Source organism: Heterodontus francisci, chromosome 4 (genome assembly GCF_036365525.1).
Source record: "Heterodontus francisci isolate sHetFra1 chromosome 4, sHetFra1.hap1, whole genome shotgun sequence".
NCBI lineage: Eukaryota > Metazoa > Chordata > Chondrichthyes > Heterodontiformes > Heterodontidae > Heterodontus > Heterodontus francisci.
The window spans coordinates 177,544,403-177,562,283 of record NC_090374.1 but is presented as its reverse complement, the minus strand read 5'-3'; the positions used below and the strand labels follow the sequence as shown (position 1 = coordinate 177,562,283).

General features: G+C 40.6%; 1 protein-coding gene across 2 annotated transcripts in view; it reads right to left on the bottom strand.

Annotated features, from left to right (window-relative positions):
* ecpas (Ecm29 proteasome adaptor and scaffold) overlaps positions 1–17,881 on the bottom strand; it is a 114,879-nt gene that overhangs the window by 54,698 nt on the left and 42,300 nt on the right. For both annotated transcript variants that reach the window (XM_068030640.1, XM_068030641.1), the window contains exons 13-22: positions 17,225–17,291; positions 16,994–17,116; positions 16,125–16,228; positions 15,251–15,377; positions 13,914–13,994; positions 10,593–10,812; positions 7,052–7,143; positions 6,038–6,169; positions 4,230–4,392; positions 3,071–3,243 (exon numbers count right to left, since the gene is read on the bottom strand). In XM_068030640.1, the coding sequence (XP_067886741.1) occupies positions 3,071–3,243; positions 4,230–4,392; positions 6,038–6,169; positions 7,052–7,143; positions 10,593–10,812; positions 13,914–13,994; positions 15,251–15,377; positions 16,125–16,228; positions 16,994–17,116; positions 17,225–17,291 (1,282 nt within the window). The remainder of the gene's footprint in view (positions 1–3,070; positions 3,244–4,229; positions 4,393–6,037; positions 6,170–7,051; positions 7,144–10,592; positions 10,813–13,913; positions 13,995–15,250; positions 15,378–16,124; positions 16,229–16,993; positions 17,117–17,224; positions 17,292–17,881) is intronic.

Here is a 17,881-nt window from a genome sequence, read left to right as displayed (position 1 = left end):
ACAAATTCCATTAAAAACGCAGCCCTTAAAAGTGTGCTGCTGCAAAATTGCATACAAACACTTAAAATGCTTGTATAAATTCCCATCTAAAGACACAATAACCAAGAGCTAACACCTTGTTAAACATAGCAGACAACAGAATTTAAAAACACATTAAGTGCTAATAAGCTGAGATCTCAATTTCAAGGCCTTGGTATCTCAACAAAATAAAATTATGAAAACTAGTTTAAAAGGATACTTTTCTCTACCTATTCCCACTGATAAGGGAAGCTGCTTCTTCAAATGTTAGTTAGTGGGCAATGATATTCTGCTAGGCATCATTCCTGAAAGTAGAGGCTACAAGGATGGTATTGAACGAGAGCAGGGGTGTCCAATCTTTTTGCATGGGGGAGGGGGGCAACTTTACAATTTTTGTCCTACATAGGGGGGCCAGTGAGCAAATTTCAGAAAGATAAAGGCATTAAAAATTTATCCTATCAAAATAATAACAAATGTGCAAGAAGCTGTAAATGAGAAGACTAATCGTTACGAAAGTACTTCAATCTTTTTGTTAAAGTTTGTTTTAAAACTGAAGAAAGGATTCCATAGATGCTAGAATTTGTGCTTTTTTTTTAAAAAACAAGAGGTCATCAGAGGGTCTTTTGCACTTGGTCTGTAAACAACGGTTACCGGAAGGCATCTATTTTCAGATAAGTACAGAATGGGGACTTTTTGATCTGGGGAAAGATGTTTACAAAGAAGTGACAGGTCAAGATTTATAGAGGTCAGGAGGCTTGATGCCTGAGTTTTTTTTGGTTCGCTTTGGACAGGCAGTTGGGGTATGGACAGTGTTTTGAAAAGAAGTTAAAAAATCAACCTGCCAAGGGAGCAAACCCCAACTCAACCTTTTCCAGCTTTGAAAAGCCTGCCAGTTTTTCCATCTCTTTGGGAAGGTCTGAGAAGCGAGTGTAAGAAATAGAGAAACTGATGCTGCATTGCTCCCGAAAGGCCTGCCTGAAACCCCTGTGCCACATTTCTCCTGTGACGCTGGAAAACCTGGCGGATGAATCCTCAATGTCACCTGAAAGGAACTGTTCCCGGAAGATCCCAGTGACAGCCATCTAAGCGAATCTGGGATGCCACACCAAAACAAAGGACATCTGACATCTTTCCATATCTTCTTTTTTCTTCAAGAATTAGCAAGTATTTAGCCAAAGTACTCTTTTTCTGTTTTTTTTTGTAAGGGAGCTCTAAAAAGAAAATCTCTATTTTATCAGTTAACCAGTGTGTGTGCGTGTGTGAGAGAGAGAGAGTGTGAGTGAGTGAGGGTCTAAGGTAAAAAAGGTAATTTTCATATTTCAAACTGTGTGGTTACGCTTTGCTTCATTACTGGTTATGTCTTGTTTTTATTATAAACTGATAATTTTGTAATTTATTGAAGAAACCTGATTGATGTATTATATTTTGGGATAAAGAAAGTCTAAGATTGACTGTACTGGTAACTAGGTGAAAAGTTAAATATACGTTGTGACCTGTGGAGAAGTGAAACTAGAAAAACAGTTGTTTTTGCTTGCTTAAGCAGTCAATCTCTGCCCACACACTTGATGTAGTGATGTAGAGTATTCTGAATAGATTTCCATCTGCCAGGAGAGACCTTGATCTATCTTCCAACTCCCGCCCCCACCCTCTCTCCTCCAGGACTAGGGGACACAGATTGAAAGTTTTGGACAAAAGATGCAGGGAGAATATGAGGAAGCACAATTTTACGCAACGGGTGGTGGTAACCTAGAAGTCGTTGCCGACAAAGGTGGTGGAAGCGGAGACGATCAGTGCCTTCAAGAGGAAGTTGGATGGCCACTTGAGAGAAATAGACTTGCAGGACTATGGGGATCAAGCTGGGGAGTGGGACTGACTGCATAGTTCCGTCGCGAGCCGGCATGGACTCTATGAACCCAATGTCCTCCTTCTGTGCCGTAAATAAATGACTGACTCTCCAACTCTCTTTTTCCCCCCTCTCTCCTCACTTTCTCTCTGTCCTTCTCTCTCCCCACGTCCCTCTCCACCCCTCCTCTTTGTCAACGCCGTCCCCCCCTCTCTCTCAGCCCTCGACACCCCCCCTCCCAGTCCCTCTCTCTCTGGCCCGCCCACCTCTCGCTCCCTTTCTCTCTGGCCCGCCCACCTCTCGCTCCCTCTCTCTCTGGCCCGCCCACCTCTCGCTCCCTCTCTCTCTCTGGCCCGCCCACCTCTCGCTCCCTCTCTCTCTCTGGCCCACCTCTCGCTCCCTCTCTCTCTCTGACCCACCTCTCGCTCCCTCTCTCTCTCTGACCCACCTCTCGCTCCCTCTCTCTCTCTGACCCACCTCTCGCTCCCTCTCTCTCTCTGACCCACCTCTCGCTCCCTCTCTCTCTCTGACCCACCTCTCGCTCCCTCTCTCTCTCTGACCCACCTCTCGCTCCCTCTCTCTCTCTGACCCACCTCTCGCTCCCTCTCTCTCTCTGACCCACCTCTCGCTCCCTCTCTCTCTCTGACCCACCTCTCGCTCCCTCTCTCTCTCTGACCCACCTCTCGCTCCCTCTCTCTCTCTGACCCACCTCTCGCTCCCTCTCTCTCTCTGACCCACCTCTCGCTCCCTCTCTCTCTCTGACCCACCTCTCGCTCCCTCTCTCTCTCTGACCCACCTCTCGCTCCCTCTCTCTCTCTGACCCACCTCTCGCTCCCTCTCTCTCTCTGACCCACCTCTCGCTCCCTCTCTCTCTCTGACCCACCTCTCGCTCCCTCTCTCTCTCTGACCCACCTCTCGCTCCCTCTCTCTCTCTGACCCACCTCTCGCTCCCTCTCTCTCTCTGACCCACCTCTCGCTCCCTCTCTCTCTCTGACCCACCTCTCGCTCCCTCTCTCTCTCTGACCCACCTCCCGCTCTCTCCCCCCTGTCCCCCTCTCCCACCGACTAACCTACTCCTGCTCCTAGTTCATATGAATGATACATTTAATAATTGATGACTGTGCTAACTGTAGATATGATGCTTGCGTATTCCTTCTTGAAATAAAATAATGCAAGATAAGGATTTTCACTATAAAGATTAACCCTTACCTTGTTACTCTCCTTGCCTGAGCGGATTTTAGCCAGCAAGCTCTCCACTAAGTGCAGTTTTGTGAACCCAGGGCCTTCATTTATGATGGGTAAAGCACCATTCCTCCCAATTTCACCAACCGCTATGCAAGCAGCCATGGCCAGAGAAGGGGATGTATCATCTAAAAATGAAGCTGAAATATATTTCTTTAAAACAGTGTACACATATAATAAATAAAACATATTTTAGTAACTATATTCCATACTTAAAAGGAAAGGATAAATTATCAGTCTACAAATATGACAATAATATGTGCCACTATTTACAAAAAACTGCCATTTATTGTAGGAATTGTAATATTGGGTCTTCTTTTTCAGGAACTTCAGTAGCATATGTTACACTGAGGTTAAATGTACCCTGCAGCTACTGTGTGCACTGCAATGAAGCTGGCACTTTATATCCAGCCTGGAGGACAATCTGCAGTCACCCACCCTGCAAAAACAAAATACTATTGACAGGTAGTTTGCACACTGATCTGCAGCATAAATTCATTCTCCAACTGTTCAATGTGTGCTGTTTAAGTTCAAAGTTAGAGTCAGCCAAGATGCCTAGTGTGGCTGCGGAGGTAAAGGCCAGGAGGTTCCACACGTGGGTACATGCTGCATGCAGATCGACAAACGGAGACAGACCTCTCACCAGTGTGACAAGCAGCTGCAGAGGTCTGGTCACCATGCAGCTACCACCATAGGACTAAATGCATAAAAAGTGGAAGAAAACTGGGAAAATCACTATATCTGGGCATTTCACCCATGTTGAATCCTTCTTTAGTTTTTCTGGTCTAGAAGACTCATTTTGCATTGTGCCTTTCAGGCAAGATTTCACATGGCAATCTCTGGAATTGTAGGCTGAGCCTTATGCTTTTTGAAACTATTCTGGGTAAGTGCCCACCGGCACTGCCATGCTCAAGAATTTTTCTAAATGTCAGGTGGAAATCCAAACAACCTCAAACTTTCAAAAATGCTTTAACATAAAAAGTAGCTTAAATTATCCTTAATGGAGCTAAAAAAAAAATGTGGAGCTAAGAAAATTCACAACGAGAAAAACTGCTCAATAGTTAGATCAGGTGCACTCAAAAAAACTATGTAAAGACAATGCAGAGTTATAGTTCAAGCTAATTACTAATTGTTTCTGTGGTAGACTGGATTAGCTGGTCTTCCAGTGGCTCTTCAGTATCCGACTGTTCCATATCTTGGATATCTAAATTTGGATTCTTCTTTCTGGCCAGGTACCGTCCTATCATATATCCTAAAGCCAACAAAGCTCCATGCTGTGTCTCAGGGCTCTATGAAAAGTAGAATGTGAAAGTTACAAAGAAAGGTTTGTTACTTTATTTCTCTTGTTTTCTTGTTATACTCAATCACATGTAACATCAAGGAATGGTTGAGCACACCAGACACAGCACTATCCCAGCTGTCACGAAGAACTAGCTGCACCCCTTGAAAAGGTGTTCCGGTACAGTTGCAACACTGGCCTCTGCCCGAAAATTTCCAAGTATATTGTGCCCACAAAAAGCAGGGCAAATACAATCAAGTCAACTATCACCCCATCAATTTACTCCAAATCATCAGCCAAGTGTGGAAGAAGTCATCAAAAGTGCTTTCAAGTGGCATTTACTCACCAATAACCTACTTGGTGATGCTCATTTTGGGTTTCACCAGGACCACTCCTCCACACCTTATTAGACCTTTGGACCAAACATGGATAAAGGACCTGAATTCCACTGACAACTCCCGAGATAATGAAGCAGTCTGTGCCCACATGCAGCTAGACCTGCACAATATCCAGGCTTGGGCTGATAAGTGGCAAGAAACCTTGCATCACACAAGTGTCAGGCAATGACCATCTCTAATGAGAGCACCTAACCACCTCCCCATGATATTCAATGGCATTACTATTACTGAATCCCTCCTTAACATTCAAAGGTCACCATTCATCACAGACTTAACTGGATGTAAAAAAATAATATTTGGGGGTAGGGAAATAGATCAGGTGCACTCACGAAAAATATATTCAAAGACAATGCAGAGTTATATTTCAAGTAATGACTAACTGTTTCTGTGGTAGACTGCATTAGCTGGCCTTCCAGTGGCTCTTCAGTAAATGTCATGGCTACTGGAGCAGGTCAGAGGCTGGATGTTATGCAGTGAGTGGGTCAACCCTGGACACTGCAATCACCACCACCTTTAAAGTACTATTCAAAAGCGCAATGGAATACTCCCTACTTGCCAGGATGCGTGCAGTTACAACATTAAAGCTCATCAAGGACAAAGCTCAATTAGCACCACATCTACTAGCTTAAATATCCACTCACTCCATCAACATTCCAGTTGTAACCGGTACTACTACCTGGTGCAGTACAGCAACTCACAAAGATTTCTTTGGCAGCACCTCCCAAACCTGCGACCTCCACCACCTAGAAGGACAAGGGCAGCAGATGTAGGGGAACCCTACCACCTCCAAGTTCCCCTCCAAATCACACGCCATCCTGATGTGGACAGGTATCAGCTATTCCTTCATTGCTACTGGGTCAAAGTCCTGGAACTCCCTACCTAACAGCACAGTGGGAGCTCCTTCACTACATGGACTGCAACGCTCAAGAAGGCAGCATGCCACCACCAACTTCTCAAGGATAACTGGGGATGGGCAATAAATGCTGGCCTTGCCAGCAACGCAAACATCCCCAAAATTTATTAAAAAGAAAATGCCATGAATTGAAAAAAATTAAGTGACTTAAGTTCACTGTCAAGGCAATTCTGTAATTGGTCTCTGGGAGACAAGGGTGTGATCCATTTGGATTTGTCTATCCTTCCTCTTAGGAAGTAAGTGCAGCCTGAGTAGGCTCAAAGAAGGAAAGAGGGAGCAGTTAAAGGTAATTGGCAACGTTCAGCAACAGTAATGACACTTAACTAATTAAAATGAATACTTACACCATCCTTCGTGCTCTTAATAAGATTCTGAACAGCCAAGTGCAGGTCATTCCCAGACATAGTGGACAGAACCACTGCATAAAGCTCTGCTGCCAGCTCACGGATCTCATCTTTGTTTGTGTTCATAAGACCCTTTTGAAAGGGATGGGGTGGGGGAGAAATATTTATCAATTATATTTCTTATTTCAAGAAAGGTTATTCCAGAATTTTTTCCAGAACGTAAACTTTGAAGGCAATTTAAAAAAAAAGTCCAAAATCAAGTCAATGCTCAAGATGGTCAGGAAACAAATTTGGAAAAATATAGTTAAACTTTGGTTCTGGATAAAAATTGCCATTGGGGAAAAATTAAATTTTGTTCCATCCAAAATCAATGATATTACATTCAAATGTTTCTAGATTTATAGTAGATTACATTTAACATTAGTCAAATGAACAGTTTTGTCAAGAGGTTCTCAAAAAGACTAACTTTTTTTGTGGCCTTTTATTTTTTTAACATCTTCCAGAAATGTCTCAAACTGTGTTCATTACTATGTGGGGAAATGCAGCAACCAATTTGTGAAAAGTAACATCCCACAAACAGCCATGACATGACTGACCAACTAATCTGTTTTTGGTGGTGATAGCTAACAGAGAAATACTGGCCAGCAGAGCTCACTAGTTTTCCTCAAACAGTTCCATGGTACCTTTGACATCCACCTGAATTGGGGCAGATAGGGCATCAGCTTAATAGCTCAACCAAAAGATGGCAACTTGCAACAGGGCAACAATCTTTCAGTCTGACAGTAGAGTGTCAGCTTAGATTGTGCACTCAAATCCTGGAGCAAGTTTGAAATCTTAAACCAGAAGCAAGAGTGCTACCAACTGAACCAAGCTGGCTCAATGCATTTCCGTTTGTAAAAATGTGGAAAACAAATTTAAGCTCAACAATTATAATGTTTGAAAAATAGTATTCAACATTTCCATTTCAAGTTCCTCCACAAAAAAGTCTGCTATTTTGGCAGATTATGAGCATACCTTAATCCAATCTATTTTGTCTGTGAACTGTGCAGCCAATTTCTGTGGATAGATTGAGACTACTTCCAATAGACAGTACATCACAGGCAAACCTAACATTTTCAGGAGAAAGACAGAAAGGAAGTGTAACAGAATCAAAGCAGAATATTAATGGAAATATTTTGTCTCATGAAATTACATCCTGCAGTCGCAAAAAAAACCCAAACGAAAGTCATCAGTTCCTAGTCTTTTACTGATTGGATTGATTCTGTTATTTGCAACACGAAAACATTACTGTGCAGTTACCCAGTCAGCATCCACTTTCTCAGAAATCAAAACTATGGTTTGTCTAAGTTACAATTCTACATACTGTGTTTAAGGGCTTCCACAGCAGTTTCTTCCAGTTCACAAACTCCAGGCAAGTTTCAATATGCAGCTTTGAATACAAGGGCACAATCCTGTACCAGTTTTGTGTACATGCCAACACAACGATCAAGATCAAAATTAACTGTAGATGCATTTTTGCAATTATTTGCACTTCGAGCAGAAGTAATTTTAGAGTTAACCCCAATACCCACTCATCCCTGAAAAATGAATTCCAATACTAAACTCCAGAATTGTGTTGGCAAACTGCAGTTCTGGTAATACACAACTTCTCCTGTTTAATGCAAGCGGCAATTCATCTCTGGACTAAGCAGTGAGGTAGAATCCCATTTGAGTCACTTGTTTCACGTACGAAGCTAAACAGGGTGCTCCATAGAAGATGAAGCATTGAGGACTCAGCTAATGATACAAGTCACATCCTTTAGGTATTATATTTTATGAAGAAAGTTGTGTATTTACTTCAAATATATTCTGTGTGTTTTGATTAAACCCCAAATTTTCTAATCTTGAGCATTTTGTTTTATTGCTGACTCAAAAACATATTCTGATCCAACCCAAGTTGTTTATCTGAATACAAGAAAAATCAGAAGGTTCATCCACGAGGCACATGCACCTTCCAAAAAACTCAAACATGGCCCTGAAGCTGCTATGTCCCCCCACACAGTAATCAGGACGTCAGTCAATGTGTAGCATCTCATGTCCACAAACCCAAGTACGACAACTCCAGCACATTACTAGTTTATCAATGTAACACCTGCTTTCACCAACAGGCACCTCATTCTTCTGGATCGTTCATTCAATTTATTTAAGCTACAGAAAGAGGATCTTACATCAATGTACCAATAATCAATTTTGTGGCACAAAACTCAGCACTTGGTTACCTGCAATGGTCTTGGAATTTTCATTATCTATTCCTGTTATGTGTTATGAAGTGAGTCTGGAGTCACTCATTTACAGTACAGAAGGAGGCCGTTTGGCCCAGAGTCCATACTGGCTCTCCACGGAGCTCTCCTGTCAGTCCCACTCCCCCACTCAATCCCTGCAGCCTTGCAAGTCTATTTCTCTCAAGTGACCAACCAACATCTGCTTGAAACCAGTGATGCTCTCCGCTTCCACCACTCTTGTGGGCAGCGAGTTCCAGGTCATTACCAACCGCTGCGTAAAAAAGTGCTTCCTCATATTCCCCCTGCATATTTTGCCCAAAATCTTCAATCTGTGTCCCCTAGCCCGAGTACTATTTGTTAATGGGAACAGTTTTTCCTTGTCTAACCTAACTAAGCCTGTCATAATCTTGCACATTTCTATTGTATCTCCTCTCAATCCCCTCTGTTAGGAGAACAAAACCAGCTTTTCAAACCTCAGCTTGTAACTAAAATCCTCCATCCCTGGAACCATTCTGGTAAATATCCTCTGTACCCTCTCAAGGATCCTCACACCCTTCCTGAACTGGACCCAATACTTCAGTTGGGGCCTAGCCAGAGATTTTTAACGGTTCAGCATACCTCCCCTGCTTTTGTACTCAATGATTATTTATAAAGCCCAAGATCCCATATATTTACTAACCAATCTCTCAATATGTCCTGCCAACTTCAAAAATCATGTACATGCACCCCCAGGTCCCTCTGTTCCCGCACACTCTTCAGAACTGTACCATTAAGTATATATTACGTCTCCCTATTCCTTCTGCTAAAATGCATCACCTCATTTGTCAGTATTAAATCCCATCTGTCACCTCTCTGCCTACTCCTCTATGTTCTGTTGCAGGAATTTGGAATAGATTCTTAATTTTTCTCTTTCAATCATGAATTGCACCGATCAGTATGAGACCAGGTACTAAGCTGTGAAGTGAAGCCACCAATGCTTCAACAGAAATGCTAAATTTGCTGTTACAATCCATACACAACAAATTATATAGCATCTTAAGCACAGAAACAGATCGTTGTGCCCAAATGGTCGGTGCCGGTGTTTATACAGTCCACAAACTTCCTTCCACCCTATACCCATACCCTCTTGGGCGGCACAGTGGCGCAGTGGATAGCACTGCAGCCTCACAGCTCCAGGGACCCGGGTTCGATTCCGGGTACTGCCTGTGTGGAGTTTGCAAGTTCTCCCTGTGTCTGCGTGGGTTTTCTCCGGGTGCTCCGGTTTCCTCCCACAAGCCAAAAGACTTGCAGGTTGATAGGTAAATTGGCCATTATAAATTGTCACTAGTATAGGTAGGTGGTAGGGAAATATAGGGACAGGTGGGGATGTTTGGTAGGAATATGGGATTAGTGTAGGATTAGTATAAATGGGTGGTTGATGGTCGGCACAGACTCGGTGGGCTGAAGGGCCTGTTTCAGTGCTGTATCTCTAATCTAATCTTCTCCCGCATGTATGCATCAAGCCGTCTTTTATTTGGAAACTTGTAATCTACAAGGGTTCCTGGCTGGTTCGTGGCCATTGCCTGTATTTGTAACTACTACAAAATGGTGGCCAACCTATGTACCATTCATTTACCTGTTCTTTGTTAAATCATCTGTTGGTTAATAAAATGTACATTCAACATGTTGCCCAAGATAATAATAATCACTTAGCAGCGCATGGTACATTTCAGTAGGTCAATGCTTGTTAAAACATGCATTTTGTTTATTTTGTACGTTAGGACACAGAATTATCGTAGGTTGTATCAACCACAAATATAAATATGATTTTGATACATTAGGATTTTTGTGAATGTGCATAAATAAAATTAAGCACAAATATTACACAGAAAGGACAGCAGGACCACCGGCATCTTGATTGACAATAGTAATGGAGACACATGTCAATGACAAATGGGATTCTGGTCGTTGCTGGGAGCACAGAAAAACCTAAAGAAATGGCATGCAGTTGCTAATGACCACTGTTCCCTCTAAGTTATGCGCATGCATGGATGCAAGGCAACCTGGAAGGTACTGCGCAGGCTGCTCACAAGTTGTGCTGTTTAAGATAATGTGCGTGTATGGTTGTGCAAAATAATTCAAATGATGCACTGAAATGAAATGAACAGGCCTTGCACAATAAATATAAAATTTAGAGGGAACATTGCTAATGACCCAAGTCAGTGACTTCCCATGCTCTGGTGTATGCTTCAAAAGCCAGCATTACATTAAGTTCACAATTAGTTATGTTCTACCTATATTTTGATCGGTCTCACCTCCTATGGCTGATAGTAACCGCTCAAGAAGATCAATGTACACTTGCACTGAATTCATTTCTCCATTCTTTGAGGACGACGGTGAAATGAAAGTGTCAGAAGCCAGACTTCTGACATAACGACCAATGGCTGGAGCTTGATCCTGCATGTCAACGAAACTCTGAGATATGGATACCAGCCCTGCGCTGTGCGCCAAGCACATTCGCAGATAGAGGATAATCTATAGACACAACCACATTGTTAATTAACTTATTTTTTTTAACTGAAAAGAATTATTTAGTTTTTAACTCCATGGGAGGGGGAGAAATGTTTTTGGTGCCGTCAAATACATGGCTCTGGATTCAACCCATTATAAAACTCTCTGTTGTTGCAAGTAACAACAGTTAGTTTACTCCAGTGCACAGCTTTGAGAAGGCACCATTAGTTTGGTGTTGGTGCTGTACCTCTGTGTTGGCAAATATTTCTATTCTATTCTATTAAATAGGGAGAGGATTCAGAATGGAAATCGAATAACACAGAGCGACCAAAAAATAGTTAATTTAAACAGGGCTTAATCAATTCAGTGGATGTCACAAATTCTGGAATATTATCAATTACATTGTTCCTTCATGCAGTCTTTCAGATTTCTTTAGGACATCAAACATATAGTTTCTTTTCTTGAAAAAACAATTATCGTAGGTAGTATCAACCACAAATATAAAATTATTTTGATACATTAGGATTTTTGTGAATGTTCATAAATAAAATTTAGCATAAATATTTCACAGAAAGGACAGCATGACTGCCAGCATCTTGATTGATTATCACAGCAGCCTAATTAAATCTATTTACTGGGTAGTCTCACAGACAGAATTAATAATAAATCATACTGCTTATCTCTCCACTGGCTAAGAAGCTCCATTTCCTTTCCTCCCATTCTCAAATTCAAAACAGAGGCATTATGGAATAATCTAAGGACTTCCCCCTAAATAATTTGGTGAGAGAATGCACTGCATGCTATCATAGCTTCCTGGTTTGGATCTTCCGTCTGTACTGGAAAACCTGATCATTTGGAAAAAACAAAGCATGGACAGGTGCACTCAATGTTCTTGGCCCGGAGGGGAGAGTGGTGGAAAAGGAGAGAGAAAATGAGCTAGTATTCCCATTTTCAATCTCTATCTAGCAATCACTGCTTGAAAAAGGTAAAATCAGTTGCGCTAAAAATAAGGTTAATAACAGCAAAATTGATCTTCAGCACAAGCAAAATATTGTAGATGCTGGAAATGTGAAATAAAGAATAGAAAATAATGGAAACACTCAGCAGGTCAGGCTGGAGGGGGAAACAGTTAACATTTGAGGTTGATGACCTGGCGTCAGAACTCTGTCCAGGCTTCCACTTGAACAAGGCCCCAGAGAGCCATTGCCTACGCATCTGTATCTCGTCTTGATTTGCCACCTTCGGCAGACCATGCGTAAGGAGAGAAAATTGGAACAAAAAGTTGCACCTCCTACCTTAATGACAGGTGTGCTCCTGAGGAGTAAAAAGCATGCACTGAAACCTGAGCACTGGTGTGCTCAAGTCACTGGAGTGAAACCAAAACTTTCTGACACAGACGTGAGTGCACCTAATTTGGTAGAAATGTTGACAAATTAGGGGAGTTTTAAATACCAATATATTGAGAGTTTGTGTTTCAGCCAAGCAGAACCCTGTTTACACAGCTTGGCCATGTCTAGTTGGAACTTTAACTATCTTATTTAGGAGTGGTCTACACACATTTGGATACAGACGAGCAAAGCTTTCCTTACAGTTGGAAAATTGAATGTTTAGAGAATGGGAACAGGAGAATCCCTGCATTCTCAACATTTAAATTGGAGGTGAAGTAGATTTAAAAAGTGCCTAGAGAGTACAATAGAATCGCTGAACACTTTGTAAACCAGATTCCATACCACACTGTTAAATCAAAGAGGTGTGAGATTAATCCCTTGTAAGACATCTCAGTCTGCTATGCCCTGGAGCAAGAACTCCACATTTGCACTGAAAAGTTTACATGGTGTGATATAGAAAGCTGCACTCTAAACCACCAGCATTATATAACCTTAGAGAAGGTTTCCGTTATATTTTTGCAAAACGTTATCTTTACAAGGTATGGAACAAAGCCAGCTGAAATAACTAGGTTAGTTTTGGCGAAAAAAATTTGAGGGCTTCGATAAATGAGTATTCTGCATGAACTTGGGATGGACAGAAAAGAATAGCTACAGTCTAATTTGAAGAGAAATGCAAAAAGGGGAGAGAGTCATTTTCCAACCTGAAGATTAATATGGTCAAATATATTCTAAGTAATCAATAATAATTTTAAAATAAAGCTAATAAAATCATATTTCAAAATGAAACCTTGTTTTCTGAAACCGTTCCTAATTGTGATAACCACTGTGACATTAGGCACAGTTACACTTGTAATGAATGACTAAATCAATTTTAGCCTTAATGGTACAATTTCTACTCCTCCTCAGTGCATGAAAATAGTCCTCATGCGAAGTCCAATTTGATAAACCTGGCCCATTATAAATATTAAAATGCTTAACTTGAACTCTAAAATTCAGTGGCGCAGTGGTTAGCACCGCAGCCTCACAGCTCCAGGGACCCGGGTTCGATTCCGGGTACTGCCTGTGTGGAGTTTGCAAGTTCTCCCTGTGTCTGCGTGGGTTTTCTCCGGGTGCTCCGGTTTCCTCCCACAAGCCAAAAGACTTGCAGGTTGATAGGTAAATTGGCCATTATAAATTGTCACTAGTATAGGTAGGTGGTAGGGAAATATAGGGACAGGTGGGGATGTTTGGTAGGAATATGGGATTAGTGTAGGGTTAGTATAAATGGGTGGTTGATGTTCGGCACAGACTCGGTGGGCCGAAGGGCCTGTTTCAGTGCTGTATCTCTAATCTAATCATAATCTAATCTAATCTAATTAACAGCAGCACAACTCTCATTGCACAAGATTCATCATTCCTGCATCACACATAATTGTGCATGAATTAAATGAAGCAAATCAGCTAATCAATGGATAATGATTCCATGTTGCAGAAGTTTTGAAAACCTTTCTTGTACGCGACAGAATTTTAGTCTGGAAATTTAGTGGTGGTTAAGCATCGATTATTCTTCCTATACCAGACAGTACTTCAACTAACCCTTTCCTCTTTCACTACTCAGCTTGATTCACCCTCTACTTTACTATTTTTTATCTTACATGTCCAGACTACGGGATAATAACCTGAATGTTCCAGCAAGCAGTTTTAAGTATCAAACAAATCTCTGGACCATCTAATCTCTTTCACATTATCTGTTCTTACCTCACCATATGTAGCAGGGTTAAATGGCAGAATGTATGTTCCTGCAGTGTATTTTGCTGATGTTTTGATCCTCTGAGAGGCCTGATGAAAAAGAAAAACAAAGTTAGAATACAAAGTTAGAATACAAAGTTAGAATACAAAGTTAGAATACAAAGTTAGAATACAAAGTTAGAATACAAAGTTAGAATACAAAGTTAGAATACAAAGTTAGAATACAAAGTTAGAATACAAAGTTAGAATACAAAGTTAGAATACAAAGTTAGAATACAAAGTTAGAATACAAAGTTAGAATACAAAGTTAGAATACAAAGTTAGAATACAAAGTTAGAATACAAAGTTAGAATACAAAGTTAGAATACAAAGTTAGAATACAAAGTTAGAATACAAAGTTAGAATACAAAGTTAGAATACAAAGTTAGAATACAAAGTTAGAATACAAAGTTAGAATACAAAGTTAGAATACAAAGTTCTTAACTCTCAACTGGAGGATGGAATGGAATAGTTGAACTGTTTTTAAGGGAGTAGTGCACAAAACTACCTTGCTAATAACCAATGTTCTTATTGTGGGTACAAAGGGAATTAAAGGATATGGGGATAATGTGGGATGGTGGAGTTGATGTCGATGATCAGCCATGATCTTACTGGATGGTGCAGCAGGCATGTAGGTAAAATAATGGCCTACTCCAGCTCCTATTTCTTATGTTATGACAGACGCTGACCTCAACTATGTAGAACTAAAGACCATTCCAGTTATACAGGTAACCACATTAAAGACTCCTTTAGGTAGTCAGTGTAGGGATTATTGTGGAATGAATTTCGAATCACCTTTTAAGATATGCTTGCTCCAAAAGTTAAATTGTTATAAACACTGAATAATTAAACTTTGTGAAAAAGGGGGAGATTTAAATACAAGAAAATACATGTAAAAAAAAATAGTTTTTAAGGATCTGAATGAACTAGTGAATCCAAACGAAGATAAGCTTTGGTAGCCACCAACACAGACGTAAACTGTGGACTATCCGATTTAGCTTTAAAAAAACTGCAGAAAAAAACTGCAGGGCTACGGGGAAAAGGCAGGTGAGTGGGATGAGGTGAGTTGCTCTTGGAGAGCCAGCACAGACACGACAGACAGAATGGCCTCCTTCTGTGCTGAAACCATTCCATGATTCTATTTTTAAACAAATTTGAATTAAGCCATTTTTCACTGTGGAGTAGACTGCATGAGTTGCTTACATAACCTACCATACGCTCTTAACTCTAGTTACTTTAGCTAAGGTGGAAAGTTGGAATCACCAATGCAGCCCCACAGTAAAACTTCTAAGGAGAAAAAAAATTACCTTATCCTGAATGTAATGGACCATTTCGGGAAATGACGGCATGACCTTAGGGGTGCTTTCCTTCTCTGTCGTTTGATTTGGTAGAGCCCTCAGAACATGTCGTGCTTCTCCATATACTTCCTCTCTCCTAATGTTAAACAGAGTTAGATGACCAAATATTGGACTCTGGTTAAAAATGTCCTTTGCTGTTGTTCTGTCTTGTTCAGCATCAGTGCTAATTTTACAAACATGCATGTTGACTATGGCTGATTCATTTGTTCTTACTTGACTAAATAAGTTCCCACAATACATTTTACTTCCAAACAGGGCTGAGGTGAATAAAAATGGATGTTTAAAAATAAAAAGTGCTCTGACAAACCAGGTTAAGCAGTACATTTATTTCCTCAGTGGATTTAATCCCCACATATCATAAACTCTGCTGCATATCCTAACTTGCATCAAGGCCCCCTTCTGTGCACTGACCTATATCGTTTCTCCTGGTCCAGTAACATACTGATTTTAAAATTCAGATCCTCTTCAAGTCCTTCCATGGCCGCACTCGTCTCCACTTCTGCAACCTCCTACAGCCTCACAACACACCAGATCACAACATTCCTATAATTCTTGTTTCTTGGGCATCCTCAATTTTCATTGCTCCACCATTGGTGGCCGTGCCTTCAGCTGTCTCGGCCCTAAACACTGTAATAAATCTCTACACCTCTTTCTCCTTTAAGATGCTCCTTAAAACCTACCTCTTTGACCAAGCCCTCTGTCCTAAAGTCTCCCTACATGACTCGGTGTCAACTTTTGTTTATAAAGCTCCTATGCTAAAGGCACTATACAAAAATGCAAGTAGCTGTTTTATTACATTTTCCCACTATGAGAGAAAACTTACGGGTCTCCTGCAGCAAGTAACAGCATGTATCTGGATGGTATGTGGTCTGAGGCAAACACTCTGCTGGCAAATTTCACAGCAACCTGCCGGACCTGTACTTCAGGCTGAAAAAATAGTAACAGAACATGGTTCAGAGAGATTCTATATACACAGTTAAAGTGGATTATGTTTTTTCTTCTACATCTTAATGGGAGTCCCACATTTAGAACAGTCATTTGACATAGATTTTACAATATGGTTTCAGAAATTCATGATGTACAGTCTTCAGTATAGCTGTTAGTAGCCAATTTTCTATCCCATGATGTCACGTTTGCAAAAAAAAAAACAACAGTGGAAAGCAAAATGTTAACACTTGCTCCTACACCATAAGTCATTGCAACAGACATTAGTTGTATGTTTTATGTATTTTTTGAGTAGGAAGGGAAAAGTCATAAATTTCAGCCCTTTCCTAATTAGCATTTGAAACCAATATATGATGGTCCAAATTTGTGAATAAAGGACAACATAATTTGACAATAAATGAATAGCTCAAGTTCTGGTCATCTGCAATTATGTTATCACAGAATGCCCGTAATGCATTAAGTTAGTGCAGCAGATGCTGCAAATAATGTTTAAAATTCTTTAATTCTCTCCATATATCCCTCAATGAAAAATATAGCCTTTTTCACAATAATGCACTCTATTCGACCATGGTATCTCCTTTCGTTGGTCAGTGTCAAATTTTGTTTGATAACACATGTAAAGCGTCTTGGGGCATTTTATTACATTAAAGGCGCAATATAAATGCAAGTTGTTGTTGAAAATTGTTGTAACATGAAGTGCATTCTTTATGACATTCTAATAATATTTGGTTATAACTTTAGACACACCTTCTCCAGATATGCAGCAACCAAAGCTTCCATGAGTGTAAGAGAAGCTCCTTGCAACGAACAATAGGCTCCTACCATCATAGCCAAAGCTTCCTGAATGGAAAGCCTGATGTCAGGGCCTTCCTAATAATAAAACAAATAAAAGCTCCTGTACTATTGGTGCTACAATCGTTAAGACATACAATCAGACATTATAATATAAAAGAAAAATTTCACCAAATTTCCACATACCTTGCACATTGCTTCAAAGAACTGCTGCACAAGTGCTAAATCTTTCGTGAAAAGTTGTGGTAAACGGCTAAAAGTGTAAGGTAGAAAAACACATTCACTGATAAAATATAATAGTTATTGGAAATGTACCGATGTCTGAAGTCTTTCATGTTTCTGGTATTGGAAGATTTGCACGGTTAATAAATGAGGGTTTAATTATTAATTATGGGTGGGGACAAATTCTCAGTTGATTCCATTAAGAGATATGCAGTGGTTTTGTTCCTTTAAATTGCTTGCATTAATTCTTTACCTCAAGTCTCTCCTATGTCACATGCCTTCCCCACCCTTGGTATATTAGGTGGCATAACAGGGTACAGAAAAGAACATAAGAAATAAGAAGAGCAGCAAGCCATATGGTCCCTTCAGCCTGCTCCGCTATACAACAAGATCATGTTGGATAAAGCCAATTACATAACTAAGAGTTTCTTGTGCCCCAGATTTGACCATGGTCCCTGCTGAGAGCACAAGAAAAGTTAGAGAAATTGCTCTGTGTCAATGCCAGGCAAATCATATATTTCCCACAGCTTAGTGTATGTTCTAGCAAATCTGGCTCAGCAAGTTAACTGTGCATTTCGACTTCTGCATACAAAACACTGAACGATGGAGGATCTAAAATTG